The sequence below is a fragment of the Catharus ustulatus genome, chromosome 1 (genome assembly GCF_009819885.2).
Source record: "Catharus ustulatus isolate bCatUst1 chromosome 1, bCatUst1.pri.v2, whole genome shotgun sequence".
NCBI classification, from domain to species: Eukaryota; Metazoa; Chordata; class Aves; order Passeriformes; family Turdidae; genus Catharus; species Catharus ustulatus.
In genome coordinates this window covers 139,670,298-139,686,061 of record NC_046221.1, presented here as the reverse complement: position 1 = coordinate 139,686,061, position 15,764 = coordinate 139,670,298, and the positions used below count along the sequence as shown (strand labels likewise).

Genomic DNA, 15,764 nt, shown 5'->3' with positions numbered 1-15,764 from the left:
GATCTTTACCTTAGCCCTAGAGTTTTTTGGTTCAACAGACAACACTTCATTCAGATCCTCTATAGCTGCCTGGTAATTCTGCAGATGACTGTGTACAGTGGCACGACGCATCAAAGCTACAAAAGAACAAAGTGTATTATTTTTGTATTTAAAGTATAAAGTGAATAAAAATACACTATTTTTTCTAGACATATTGCAGTTATGCAGTTTATTAAATTCTGCACTTAGTTCTATGTTATTAACAACTGTTTTCTTGATTATTTTTAATTGTGCAATTTCATAAGTTGCCTTTTGAGGCAGCAATCATGAATTGTGAAGCACTTTTTCATAGTTTTCAAATTTTCCCCCTCCACCCATGTGAACACAGCTAGCTCTATTCAAGTCCTTGACTTCAGGAAGGAATAAACCAACAACTTTGATATCTTTCATGTCACTTTTAAATTAATTTATAATTCAGTGTGGGTATTATGGAAACACTGCACAAATACAAGAGAGTTTATAGCTACCATATGAAAAGCATGCTGCCATGTAAGAATTCCCATTACAGATCAACAGGATGAACTGCATAAAACTTCACTAACCCCCAAAGAACCATTAAAATTGCTTTGAGGATCTACGCTGTTCCCTTTTATGACTTAGACCTGATCTAAAGCTCACTTAAGTCAAATAACAACATGTATCATTTTATTTGCTAGAGATAAAATAATACATTGACATTTTATTTTCTACTTCACCTTTTATGTTGCCAGGTTCCATATCTAGTACCTTCTCACAATCCTGCAAAGCACTGTCCCAGTCCTGAAGTTTGATTTCTGCTTGAGCTTTGTTATTATACACAGCTGCAGTCGGTGTTACTGATATACTCCTAAAAGAAAGGGAATGTTGATCATGTTAGAGTCATAGTCAGAAAACCTGAATCTACAAACACTTCACTACTGGAAGCTGAAAACAGTACTACAGCAATATTAATACTGGTATTCCAACCACAGTAGTGGTTAGAGACTCCCTCCTATGAGACCACAGGCAACCATCCACCAACTAGATTTACTGTCTTCAGAGGTCTCTTGCTTGCCAGGACTTAGAACTGAAATGTTGCTGTGGCTCATCTGTCACTTGGACTGCTACCTCCTCCTGCCATCCATGTAGACCCCAACAAAACTGCCAAATGGAATCTCTGAATAGTAACTACACAACTCTGGGGATTATGAAAAGTATGGTGGTGGGGGAGAACCTATGGTATTCTTCTTGATCTTGCTTGTAAAATGGAAAGACATAGGTAGCAGTGGATGAATTGCCCGGGTCAATGTTTGGCTGCAGGGCTGGAATTGCAGGTAGGGCTTTAGCTTCTGTAACAACAGGATCATCTCTGAGGAATAAGGACAGCTAGTATGCACATAACAAAATGGTATAAGGGAATCTTTGCCAACAACCTTGCTAATGTTTCAAGGAAGACCCTAAATTGTGTTCACTGGAAAAAGTAGCAATGGATGTGCCAGGGGGACAGCACACTGCAATAGAGTCAGACTTTCCTTGTGAAAAAAAACATGGTTGAAGAACAATCTCAAATGCTTGTCCACAAATGCTCAACACATGGGAAATGCAACTATGATCAGTGGGGTAACAGATATGGTGGGATAATCTGTACACGCTCTTGAGAAGCGGTTGGAGGGTGAGGAAGAGAAGGAGATGCATTCTAGTCTAAGCAGTGATTCAATGTGTGAAGGTTTGTCTTCACACAAGAGGAACAGGCAAGTGCCAGTCAAGAAAGCCAATAGGTAAGAATAAGAATAAGAGGTCAGACTCTACAGTTTCCATTCTACAATTCACTCAAAAATATTTTACTTATGAATTTGTAAATCTAAGAAAATAGATAGGATTAGAAAAGTAAGCAGTTAGAACAGTGGTGTCACTAAAACATTTCAGAAGGCATACAATGCCCCATGGGTTCAAAAATGGAAAAATTCTCCATTAGAAAGGATCCTGCCTATCCTTAGTAATTAGTATATTACTTATGTTCCAAAAGCAGATGTTTTTACTGATTTTTATATTATATATTTGCATTTTATTTATTGTATATGAAATACAGCTATAGACCTTTTTTATGTCTGGGTAAAACCCAAACAAAACAAGAAAGATCTTAAGGCTGCAAGTCAAGAACAAAAAATAAAAACCTATCACACATCAAATGCCTCAGTTAAGCAGGCTGCGCTCTGTGAATATCATTATAAGTGTGCTTAAGCACACACACACCTATATACATATCTATCTATATCAGCAACCTCCAGATAAATTTTAATAAGCTGTTCTACAAAACTCTGCCTCCTTCAGTGACAAAGTCCTAAATACTTCCTAAACATAAACCTGTTAAATATTTATTTTATTGCTGTTGCACACTATTTCTATTCATTATTTTCTCCATACTTATCTGCACTGACCACAAATGCATCAACATTTTCGTACTTTTTTTCAAGGTTATCTCACTATAATATCATAGCTCATTAATTATCTTCACGTTTCATCTCATAGTAGTGTCATATCATTACCCTCCGTTTACACTGGTAATTAATAACCCAAGATTCTCCTGTACTCTGAATTTCTAAATGATAACTGACACGTCTGATTTCTCTTTTTGTTTAAGTCTTCACCATTTCAAAGCACACAGTTAAATCACATTTGTAATTATTTAGTTTCTCAGCACTCTGATTATCCTTTTATTTTTATAAACTTGCTATTGAATTTCAATGGTTTAAAAAATCTGAGAAAGTTTTTGACACCTGCAGATTACATTCCATCACTATCTAACCCCTTCAGATAAATAAAAATTAGTATCAGGATGGATGAGTGTTTAAAATATTCTTCTGTCAAATCTTTCTGCCCTTTTGAAAATAATCTAATTGTCACTAGTTGCTTCAGTAAGTTGTTTCAATTACATTAGTCTAAAAACAACATTCACAAGTAAGAGTCATAAAAAGAAAAGAACACAATAGTATTTACTCACCGAGTGTAATACGTCACTGCTTCCACATAATCGCCAGTGGCAAAGGCTTCATTGCCCTTTTCCTTTTCACGAGTAGCAATAAAAAGTTTCTCTCTCTCTGTCATTCCTAGCAAAAAATATTTCTAACAACCAGCAACTTGCACAGATGTAACCAAAACAGTCAGATAAAGTACTTTGAATCTCATAGTCTGCATTTTTTTAAAAGCACATGGCTTACTAAAAGACAAATTTGTGTTTTATTTTCTGTAATAAAACAATAAAATCTTCTGATAAGCATACAATTCAATGTGCAAGAAAAAAGCATTTAGGTAACCTCTACCATTCATTTATATACCAGATGTATGCTTTACTTCTTTACCTAGTGCTCTCAACTAAACATAAACATTCTTACTGTTTATTAAGCAAGACTAGATTTTTTCCAAACATGGCTTCAAGCTCACTTGATGATCTAACAACTTTTAGCATCTCTAGGGGCTGAAAAATAAAGGCACTTTATGACACACTTCTTTAATTAATATTCATACTCAACAACACAGCATTACAGCTAAAGAAAAGTTATGTTTCTAAGACATTACCAGTTGTGTCAATTTTCTTTTCAATTATAGGTAGACTTGTCCTACTGAAGTGTCTTGCTTTTGAGTTACTTTCTTCAGAGTCTTCATCAATTTTAGAACATTCCTTTTCCACATCAAACCTTTAATTAATAAAATTACAAATTCAATAATGTTGCACAGCAAGACTCCTCAGCTGATATAAAGGTATGCTGTATTTTCATTATAAACAAAAAGAAAAGAGATACAGGCTGCATTCAATTATTGATGACCAAGAAAAATCTCTGCCTCACCTCCTCACCATCAGCCCCAAAAAAGACATGTAAAATTTAAGAAACAGTATCATCAGACTCCATCCCAGCCCTATCAAACATCCCTATTAACCTTTGCTAAAATAACTAAGAAACAGCTTCAAAGCAATTTATACAGTAAACTTGAGATAAGTAGTCTCAGACACTTTGAAAGCTACTCTGAAGCAGCTTTTGAAAAGAGTGTTGGAATGCATATCAAAAAAATGTTGCTGCCACAGTATTGTAAAATTAATAATAAAAAATTCCTATACTACACCTTACTGCTTTTCTGTGTAGGGTGTAATAAAAAATAGCCTTTTCACAATAATCTTGATGGTATGAATTATTTCTTTCTGAAATCAAGATATTATTTTGAAAATTTATCCAACTCAAAACCTTTTCACGTAAGGCTAATTGTTCTCTATTTTGAATCTGATCTTTTGCTGGCTTACTTTTACCTATTTCTTATAAATTAACCACATTCAAATAAATGCTTTTAAAATAAGAAGCAAAACATTTTGTTTAGAAATTGCCTAAATTATTCGAAAATATCCTCAAAACATTTTTAAACCATGATATGCTTTAAATTGGAAAATGTCTTTCAAACAACTCTGTTTCAGTGTACTCATAATCCAAAATAAATACACTCTATGGTAAAATTCACAACCTGTACTATTATTAGCATGCTAAAGTACTTAAAGATTGTGTACATAAACATGTAAACAAAATCTGTACAATTACTTTGGAAAGATACAGTAGCAAGATTAAAGAACAAATGAATGAAAGAATAAATTGTTCCAGAAATTATTTTTAGAACCTATTTTCTTTGTCCACATTTGAGCAGAAAGGCACCAGTTTCTGAAAGATACATGCATGAAAATTACTGATTTGCAAAACTTACACAGAACAGGGTTTTTGTAGGGGCTTTGGGGGTAGAGTTTCATTACCCAAGCCCCACAATAACCCCATCTACTGCAGTGGAAACTTGTGCCTCCTCACTCTGATTCTACAGCATTATATTCCAGATTTCAGGAACTACAGAAAAGTTTCCACTATGTACAACACAAGTATGTGCTTTTGGATTTCTGTGTTCAACAATTTGGGCATCAACCTGTCACATAATTTGGGAGGGTGATGTGCCACCATTACATGATGCAGAGTGTCTTTGTGTCAGAGCTCCATCCCTTCTAAAATAGTTACTGTCTAAACCTCGACTAAGTGTAATTGCATCTGAGTAAATTGATGCACTGCCTGAAGCTCATTCTTTGACATTAGTGGAGTTCAGTGCAGGAGTCAGTATTCATCAGTTTTGTTTTCAATGTAGAACTGTGGCTTTAGATATACAGAAGTCCATGTTAAATAATCCTAGATTTGTTTTCAAAAATCTCAGCAATTAGGTTATCAATTTTTATTTCTTTTTCTGCTGATTTACTGTATTTCACACAGTTTGTTCAAAAGCATAGACTAACTTGTTCTCAGCTGTTAGCAACACAATGTGTCATTTGCATTTGAAAAGAATATTTATTAAGAAAAAACAAAGTTTCATCTGTTACACTTCCCTAAAATGCCAGTCTTAATACTGTGTTTCTGCAAAACTGTGTTCCCTTGTTAAACAAACAAGATTTATTAAAAACTGAAATATAAGGGATTTAACATACTTGTCCCATTCACTGTAATCCCGTGGTATGTTTTTCTTGCTTCTTTGTTTGTTTTGCAATTTTTTGTTCTAAAAGAGAAAAAACCAGCCATCTTGTAAGACAATTTGTTGCAGTGGAATTCACAGTGTTTTTTTTGGTTTTGTTTCTGGAGTATATATTTTCCTAGCAACCAACACTACTCCTGACTAAACTCAGTCTTGAAAATGTAATTAATCTTGGTTTAAAGAAAATCTTGATGCATTTCATATATCACTGCAATTTAAGGAGCTCCTAGGTCTCACACTTTTCGTTCACTGTCCTGTCACATCACAGAGGCATTGAGTGAAACTTTCTAATTAGTATCTTGTGATGTCATTTTCCCAACCACCCTTTCAACATAGCAAGGGAGAACTTGTCTTTGGGAAATCCAGCCTTGTGATGAGGTGTTTGACACTGAGATTGAATCAGTAACCCGGTTTTAGGCTTCCCTTTCCCAAGAGAATTCAATGCACAGATTTTGGTAATCCCTGGAACACTCACAACAAATTTGCAAATAAATGACTTCAAAGTAGCGTCTGGACTTCTTTTCATCATTTATCAGTTCATTTAAGCCAGATCCAAGATTAGTTATGTTCATTTTATATTTTAGACAAGTTCCATCATTGAAGCTTGCCTTACCTAAAATTTATCTTGAGGACCTTCCTGCAACAGTAACTTCTGACAACCAGATTTGACTGCCTTGTATCTCAACCCATCTCCTACACTAATGTACTCTATTTCCTTAGCTGTCACCTTTGGCATCTCTTCTACCTCTGTCATGAGACTATACTTCTTCTGTGCCCCTCCCTGCTTGTTGACTTCGAAATACTTAATAGCAAGGTGTGGTTCCAAACAGGTATTTCACAGTGGAACAGCCAGTTCAAAATATTACCATCTACCCTGGCCTGGCCATTCAGTCCTCCTCTCACCTTGCAATCCAGCATTCACTGAGTTACACCAGTGTAATTCTTTGTAGAGTTGCATATGTATAATTTTCTATGTTTAAACAAGCAATCTCATAGAGATCACAGTACAATCCCCAAATAGCTGTACAGTTCAATTCAGCATGTGATAAACTGGACCAAAGAAATGACCAGAAGCTACCTAAACTTGCTTTACCAGTGGTGACACTGACACTGTAACGAGGACATAGTTCTGCAGCTGGATGTAAACACCTTGATTTACATAATGCAAATGTGACTCTTCCTGTAAACACTTCTGACTATAATGTTAGGTTACACATTTTTGTAGTATGTAACTCCAGAATCACTCTTAATGCTATGTCTTTCAGGAAGCGAGACAAAATGACAGATATGTTTAGTGATCAGGACATGTTTAGAGGAGGGAACTCCTAAATATGCCTTCCTGAAATATGAGTTATCATAATATATCCATCCCAGAGTATACTACAAATGTATTAATCTAACTAATATCAAGTTGGTTTTTTTCCAACAGAAGTCCTTAATTTAAATGAGTAAAAATACTGCAACTCTCAGAATAAACTCTCATAAGGATAGAACTATAGCACGTACATTTAAGGAATGAGGAAGAAACATTGACTCAAAAAATCCATTATTTAAAAAATTCTAAGTCTCATATCTTTGAAATAATTGTAATCAATTTGTGGTTCCAACAGAGTCAGGAATTTCTCTATCAGTAATATTTCAGAGTATCTCATCCAACAGGCTTTGATGAAAAATGTACATTTGCATGCCATGGAACTAAAAAAAAATTCTCTGCGCTTGTCATGTTTCCTCTCATAATTCATAATGTATGAATGAATCCCACAGGGTTTGAAGCTCATTTAACATTTTCTGAACCGAAGATGAACACACAAATTGGCTTCAGTACAGGTGAAACAACTTGGTCTTGGCTCTCCTGTGGCCCCTGTATATTGGCCTAAAACATTACTATTCTATGGCAGCTAAACCAGTGTTAGTTTTTAATTCAGAATACCCAAAACAACACAAAGGCTATTGGATCCTATCAGAGTGAGTTTTTGTAACATAAAACTTGTATGCATTTTGCATGCCCTGGGCTGTAGCATGAGGAGGTATCTGAGTATGCAAATCTTCCTGGAACAGCATTAAAAAACCATGTTTGGCAAAGGAGTCTCAGCTGAAATCTCCTGAATACAGTCTTCTTTAAACACATGCTTTAGTTCTCTCCTGGACAAAATGAGGCAGCAAAAATAATAATTATGCAGTGTGGACAGTTAAGACAGTTCTGGGCAGTTTGATAGGAAAACAGAGGTGTAAGACAGAAACTTCCACATTGTGTGATAGAGCGGGATATTGCATAAACTTTACTCTTTTTCAGTCCATTCTTGGAAAATCCCCCCACGGATTCACACCAATAAAAAGAAAACACTCCATAGAGTAATGGATTGAAATTACAGCCACATATAGTATCAGCAAGACAATCTGATTACAGACAAAATAAGATGCTTTCATTTACCAAATTTGTACCCATTAGTGCAATCTCCTTGTTTAGAGTCAATAATGATTTCCAGAACTGGATTCTTTGAAAATGTTGAACTTTTTATGCATCAGATCAGATGAACAGTCTCCAACCAAGTAATAACATAAAATTATGGAAGGCTTTGTGCATTTCTTTCTAGCAGAGAGGATAAATTTATCATGATGAATCTAAACTTGATCCCACTTACAAAATTATATGACATTGGTCTGGAAAATATTTAGAGTCCCAACTGATTAGCCAAACATTTTTAAAAACTGTAAGATGACATTTATCTTTATCAGAAAAAAAAGAAAGAAAAAAAAAGCAAAGCTGATTATGTATATTATTCATTTTTTTGAGATTTCATGTTACAGGTACAAATTTAGTGTATGCTATACAAACATATTCAGTATTTTATTCAGTAGGGATCTAGTAATGATATAACTGTACTGCTGCATAAAATGTTTCAGGCTTCCCTTCTCTCATCCAGGACAGGTTACAATTCTCAGAGGCCCTCTGCTTAGACAAAAGGAATGGAAATTACAGTAATTTCACGATTACAAGCCGCACTGACTATAAGCCGCATCTCCGGGTGTCAGCAACATGTCGTTCTTTGTCCATGCACAAGCCGCACCCAATTACAAGCCGCTCTGTCGTTTGCAGCGAGGACCCGCATGCAACAAAGTTGCCAATTAGTAACAGAACCACGGGATCGGGGGAGTTTACTGGTTCGGCTCGGGCCGTGAGGGCTCGGCCTGCTCAGGGTTGCCAACAGGGCCAGGTGGCCCAGCTCGGCACTGCTGCTCGGCAGGGCCACTTGGGGCCGGCTGCCGCTGCCGCTGGGCTCGCTCACCCCGGCCCGGCGCTGCCCCGCGGTGGCAGGAAGGGACGGGAGCCCCCCGCCTTCCCCCCAGGCCGTGGGGATGGTAGCACGGAGCCCCCCGTCTCTCCCCCAGGCTGCGCTCCTGAAGGAGGGAGTTCCCTGCCTTGCCCCACCTTGCCCCCCTCCCCCGTGCTGCCAGCACAGAGCCCGGTTCCACCCTTCGCGAACAGAGTATCCAATTTGTAACAATCGCGAAATCTTGGGTTTTACCAGCAGGTGCTCAGCTCGGCACCTTGGCTGGCACTTCCGGGGTTGGAAATGTCAGAAAATTACTCACATATTAGCTGCCCCGAGTGTAAACCGCATTTCCAGGGTGGGAGCAAAATTTTAGTCAAAATGGTGCAGCTTGTAATTGTGAAATTACTGTACATACCACACGCAAAGCATAAAGTTATATCTAGGTTTCATGGGTAATAATGCTAACACCAAAACCTTTTAAAGAGACCAAAAGCTGAAGAACAAAAGAACAAAATTTGATCTGAAGATTGTTGCATTGTTTAAAGGAGGAGAAAGAAAAAGGTGAATATTTTGTCCTTGAATGGAGAACACATCCTCTTTAATAACATGATGTATTCTAAATTTCAAGACACTTTCTATCATTTTATGCTTACATTCTAAACTGAATTTACTGAGTTCACGTAGTATTAAACCATTTTCCGTTCTGGCAATTACACAGGACATGAATCAAGGATAAAGCTAGAGCACCACAAGCCATCTCAGCAAAATAGGACAGTCAAAAGTTACATACATTGCAAAATATGAAAGAGTGCACATAATTTTTTAAAAAAACAAACCACTAACCAAATCAAACAAAAGCATGCCTTAGTCTCAACACTAACCACTTATAAAATGTTCACTGGAATCCCCAGCCTCTTTGTATACCACATAACAGAGACTGCCTAGCCATCCCAAATGTCTTGGTCCAACATCTATGTACCAGCTGACAATAAGAAATACAGTAATTTCATGACTATAAGGCGGACACTTTTGACTAAAATTTTGGTCTGAACCCAGAAGTGCGCCTTATAGTCCGGTGCACCTTATATAATGTACAAAATTGCGAAATTTGCCAACTCGGAAGGGGGAACCGCAAGGGAGGGGTGTGAGCGGGTGGCCGCGGCCAGCAGGAGCCGCACAGGGTGGGCAGGATCGGGCAGCCCCCGGCCAGCAGGAGCCTCACGGGGAGGGAGGGAGCGGGCGGCCCCACGCTGCCCCAAGCTGTGGGCTGCCCCGAGCCACTGCGAGCCGTGGCAGCCCTGAGCCGCCCTGAACCGCAGCAACCCCGAGGTGTGAGCCGTGGCCACCCTGAACCGCGGCCGCCCCGAGCCCCGCCTCACCAGCTGGGGTCAGGCAGGAGTGCCAGGTCCCACGCATGGGGAGGGCACTTGGGGCTACGTTTAAAGGCTACACCAATCGGTTAAAATGTTTGCAAATGGAGCACCTGCCAGTAAACTCCACGATCGCAGGATTCCATTAAATAATTCGTTACTTTGTTGCGCGCGGCACGGATCTTCGTGGCAAAAAAAAAGTGCACCTTATAATCTGGTGCGCCTTATGGTCGTGAAGTTACTGTAGTTTCTGACAACTCAAGAACAAAAATCAGGTATTTATTAATATATAATTATTCAAGAAAAATAGGAATTAGTAAGAAAGATCACATGACCTGTAAAGATCTCTTCATAAGATTTCTGACTCAAAAACCTCCAAAAAGAACAATGCTTAATGAATTTCCTATAGCAGCATTCCAGTATTTCAAAGGAAATTTTGAGAATCAGACTGAACTGATCTGTGACAATACCTGACAAAAAGGTAAAAATCAGAAAAATCCCATCCACACCTGCTTGTCTGCCAATCTCTTCAGTAACACTGTATTTAGCATTAGCAAGAAAAGCTGGCCAGAAAAAAAACTGATTTCAGGTAGATAAATAAATGAAAAAAAAAAAAAAAAAAGAAAAGAAAAACCCAACAAAATGTAAGGAAACTAATACCTGGGAAAAAAATGTTAAATATTGGTTCTGTGGTCATGAAGATTTGTTAAGTCTGCTTAAGGGCTAAATTGGGAAGTATGCTGTACAACTGCAGTGGGAACACCAACACAAGGTATAAAATAAGCACAAAGGCTACACATACACCAGCACTACCCAACACAGGAATGGCTGTAGAGTAAAACATTTGCTGCAGAGGCTCTAACATCCACACTGTATGAGTTCAGGGCGTTTATTCTGGACTGGCTTCTGACTGGCCCCATGGAACAAAAGCCTGCTGGCAGATAGAGAAAATCTGGCATAATTTCATCCAGAAGGAGTTCACATGCTTAAACTATACTTTGAAATATGAATCGAAGAACATAAAAGGGTGTTAAAGGAGATCTGCTTTGGCAGTGAGTTCTTGATCAGAATTAAAATATTATTACAATACACAGGCTAGTACTAAGAAAGCATTTTTGTTTAAACACTGGTCTCTTGCAAGAGAGCTTAAAGGTTTTTACTTTCTGGTTAACAAAATAAATCTAGTAAGAAAGGCACAATGATTAGAAGTGCATATATATAAAATCTCGCAGTTTTAGAAAAATCTATAATTAATAATCTAATAATTAATCTTATAATTAACACCAAAAAACTGGAGATACCTGATTAGGAAGGCAGTTGCTGGAACAACGAATAGGAGGCAAGTTATCTTGTCTTTCATTCAGTGTGTCTGTTCTTAGGAGCTGTGATTTCTTATCATCTTCATTCATTTCTGTCAGCCAGCTCTGAAAATAAATAAATTATATATTTTTACCATAAGACAGTAGCGCAATTATCCTTAAAAAGCACTGCTCTTAATGAGGAAAAGCAATGAAGACAAAGAGCAATAGTGCTTTTTTGAATAAAAAGTGATCTCCAAAAAAAAAATCTGTGGAGCTAAAATGGGCAGTTAAAGTTCAGTGACGTTAAACAAGAAAATAAATTTAAAAACATAATCCTTTGATCATTTCCTCGTTTAATCAAATCATTACATTCCACTTAGTCACAAGAAGAGTGATACATCGCAGTGATTATATTATGAACCATTATAAATTAGATCCTGTACCATCAGTTCACTATTAATTGCTTCCCATTCTTCAGCTGTGAAATCAGAAGCTGTGGCTGCAGGCTTCTCTTTTCTCAGAGCTCTGCTCCTTGGATCCAAACACTCAATACGCTTTTCACAAGCCAACGTAAGTTCAGGATAACATCCCTCCTCACCAGACCTTTAAAATGCAAAGATAAAAATGTTAACAAAAAAGAACTAAATTGCACCGCATCCTCCATGTTTCCCTCCATGTGTAGTGAGTACAGTGACTGCAGAGGACTGTTTTCCTGATACAACCCAAATTTACTATCATCTAATAGCATTTTTATTAGAAAATTACAGTTAACCTGCAGCTTTTTGTGGGCATTTTCCAATGCCACATACACAGTTCAAAATTATCACCACGGTGCTCATAAAAAGGAAACTTGTGTCACTTACAGCAAAAGTTAAACAGGTGTGGCATCTGAAATTGCTAGTCAGGCAACATGGATCATGAGAGAACCAAAATAGAGTGGCAGCATTTCAAAAAAACCTAGCACTGAGTTACTCAAACCTTTTGGATCGTTAAAAAAGGACTTGGATTTCTAATGTTATCATTTGGACACTTTTAGCATGATTACTTTAACTTCGTATTTTAATTTTAAATTAGAAAGTCACAGACAGGTTCAGACAAAAAGAAAAGGGGCCCCTCAAATTTTACAGAACAGGAATATAATTATTAATGAAGGTAAAAAAATAAATTTACCTTAATACCCTAAGAATCTTTTCCAGGTGCTTAACATCTGTGCATTTTTCAATGAATTTATAGTCCAGGTGACTAATAGGTATTTGATACGTTTTAGTGGTTCCTTCACCCAGCAAATACGGTACTGACTCATCACCCATAACTAAATATTAAAAGAAAAAAAAAAGTGATTCTGTAAGTTTCCAGTTACATTTTGAAGTAATGCCAATTTAAGGAATAAACCTGCTCACACTCCACTCTCATTCAAGCACACCTATAAAAGAAAAAGTATCAGATTTGAAGGCCAGAGCACATGAAGTGTCCTTGACAAGAGGTCTACTCACAGAAGTATGAGATACACTTCGTAAGAGTATGCAACTCTACTACTTCTGCAAGTCAGAACAATTCAGAAAGACCACTTAAAGAAAAATTGCAAATTTTTGTCTACCACATTGTCTATTTTATTTTAACACATACCTGTTTTAACCAAGTGGGACAAGCACAAAGGAGAAGATAGTGAAGAACACTCCTTTTTTCAGAGGGAAGACATTAACCAATGCAGTGTATCTAAAGGAATGAAAATCTTTGACTTCTCTGTAGACAAAATAAATTCCATTTACTTTCCTCACTAGCTGCATTTTCTGGATCTCTGGTTATATTACAGCTCTAAAGCGAATCTTTTCCAGTAAGTCTGTAATTGATGAAATGAGGGATTCAAATGGGACATTTCTGTCTCCCTTTCTATATCTTTGATTTGCTCATCTGCATCTTTTTCTGTTTTGATTATAAGCTCTATGGAGCTGAAATTCTTTTTTTCTCCCCCTTTCACACAGTGCATGAAGCAATCAGTTAATTCTTAAGAAATAAAATAAGAGCAACTAGCTAGTATGTGAAAACAAGAAGTAATCAGTTAATTTTTAAGAAATAAGAGCAACTAGCTAATATGTGAAAACAACTCTGTGTAGTTATAAACTAAATTAAAATAATTGTGTTCTAATGTCTTGCACAATTACACACATTAACTTGTAGTTACACGAAAGTGTTTACAATACAGTACCACTTAACTGGTCATCATTATGTGTTGCATAGAGATTCTGCCCCAAGACTTTACGGTTTCAGTACTGGAAAAGGAAGAACACGCATGGAAAGAGGGACAAATGCAGGAAATAACTAAAGAATAATAGAAGAATGAAAAGCTCATCGCGGTTTCTCCCGTTTACTCCCATGGCCGTCAGGGAGGTGCCCAGCGTGGCTCTGGGGCACCGCGGTGACCAGGGCTCCGCAGCTGCCCGGGGGCATAGCCCTGGCGTCCCTCTGCCACACAGCGTCCCCCGACTGTGCTGCATCCCCCGGCCCGGATCACGGATTTACCTCCAAGCCGGCCCGGACCACGGATTTACCTCCCAGCCGGCCCCCAGGCTCCCTTTAGGCAGCGCCGGGCCCGGGCACCGCGGCCGGCCCGCGTGTAGCAACTGTTGCTATGTACAACATGGCGCCATCGCCACGGCGCTGCCGCCCCAGGGATGCCCCGCCGAGGCTCCCGCAGAGCCCCGGGCTCCAGCAGCGACACGGACGTCACCGGTCGCCCCTTGGCACCCACCCGCCGGTGCCTCGCTGCCTCCGGGACACGGGCGCAGCCCTGCCCTCCCCGCGGCCGGGGCCCCCCGGCCCTGCTCAGGCCGCGCAGGCGCGGCTGGGGCGGGGCGGGGATCGGGGATCAGGACTGAGGGCAGCGCCTGCTGGGGGCAGGCAGAAACACAGCGCCCGGGGGCGCAGCTCCAAAAAGCATCATCCTTGTGGTTTCGGCGTAGTGTTTCACTCAGCGGAGGGCAGGCGGGCGCTCTCCCCACAGCACGTTGCCTGCCAGCCCTGCGCTCCCCCGGCGCTGCTCTCCGAAGCAGGTCCGTGCCCCTTCCCGAGGCACCGGGGGCTCTTGGCCCGCACCCCCGGTGTGCCCGCAGAGGGGCCAAGCCCGCCTCCGTTTGCAGGCGACCTTCGGCAGCGCTGCGCCTGCCCGCTCTTCCTCACCCGTCCGAGCAGCCGTGTCAGTAGCCGACCCCTCGGTTCTGCTGTGCAGGCCAGGCTGGTGAACTGACAGCAACCGCGTAGTAAAAATGGTTATCATTTATACCGAGTGTATCTGGTTCCAGGAAAAAATCTAGTCTTAATAGCATAGATCTGGTACTTAAGAAAATCTTAAACAAAGAACTCCAAAACAGCATCTCAGAATGCTTTTTTTCCCCCTCCTATAACAAGCCAGTTCATTTATAAGCTAGCACGAAGTCATTCAGACCTTAAAAAAGATTCTGTAACAGTGATGAGTTAAGCCTGTTATCTCAACAGCAGCATTAGCACCATCAAAACGGAGATCAGACACCCACAATCCAGCAGTACACTGTAGTACCCCGTAGTGGTATTACATAACACACATTCCAAATGGACAGGTGCAAAAAGTTTGGGCTCATCATCACAAACCCACCACTTATTACAGACCCCTAAAAAGTCATCTGAAAAACAAAACAAGATCCCACTTGAGTTTTGGGGTGCTACCCAAATAATCTTTGTAACACAGATCTAATTCTTTCCTTGAATACAAACAAGTCAAACAGAACTTAAGAAATTTGTTTCCACATTGCTTCTGAATGTTTAACCTGCCTCCCGCTCCCTCTTCTTTCAGGAGAAATTATTTTTTCACATTTCCAGCATCCATACTTTCAACATGTCCACAACTGGGTGCCAGAATTGGATTGTCTGAAGTCCTTTAAGATTTTCTTTTTTGAAATCCACATCTATTTCAAACCTAGCCTTCTATTTATTTTCAGTGGAATTTATTCAAACCACAGTTATTTTATACAGTTCACAGGAGTCCAAAGAACATTTATCAAAGTTAAAATGCAAATAAAGTTTAGATAAGAGTAATGAAAACAAAGATAACTCAAAAAAATACAGTTGTCACTGAACTTAACAAGTACTCCATACTTTGACTACACTTTAAACAACAGCTTTAGAAATCTATTGCTGGAAGACAATATAGACAAAATTTAGTATTACAGTAAACTTTAATATTTCAATCTCTTAAAACACAAATAAGAGAGTGCATTTACACACAAACAGTTTTACAGAACAAA

The 15,764-nt window shown here is 39.0% G+C and overlaps 1 protein-coding gene across 8 annotated transcripts in view; it reads right to left on the bottom strand.

Moving 5' to 3' along the window:
• SPAG1 (sperm associated antigen 1) overlaps window positions 1-14,316 on the bottom strand; it is a 46,690-nt gene extending 32,374 nt beyond the window's left edge. Inside the window, exons 1-10 of one of the 8 annotated variants that reach the window (XM_033067042.2) lie at window positions 14,237-14,292; window positions 13,702-13,757; window positions 12,658-12,799; window positions 11,931-12,090; window positions 11,488-11,610; window positions 5,498-5,565; window positions 3,574-3,692; window positions 2,999-3,104; window positions 735-865; window positions 10-116 (exon numbers count right to left, since the gene is read on the bottom strand). In XM_033067042.2, the coding sequence (XP_032922933.1) occupies window positions 10-116; window positions 735-865; window positions 2,999-3,104; window positions 3,574-3,692; window positions 5,498-5,565; window positions 11,488-11,610; window positions 11,931-12,090; window positions 12,658-12,799; window positions 13,702-13,723 (978 nt within the window). In that variant the 5' untranslated portion in view covers window positions 13,724-13,757; window positions 14,237-14,292. The other 7 variants (XM_033067204.1, XM_033067126.1, XM_033067557.1 and 4 more) reach the window with 7 other exon arrangements.
• Window positions 14,317-15,764: the final 1,448 nt, after the last annotated feature.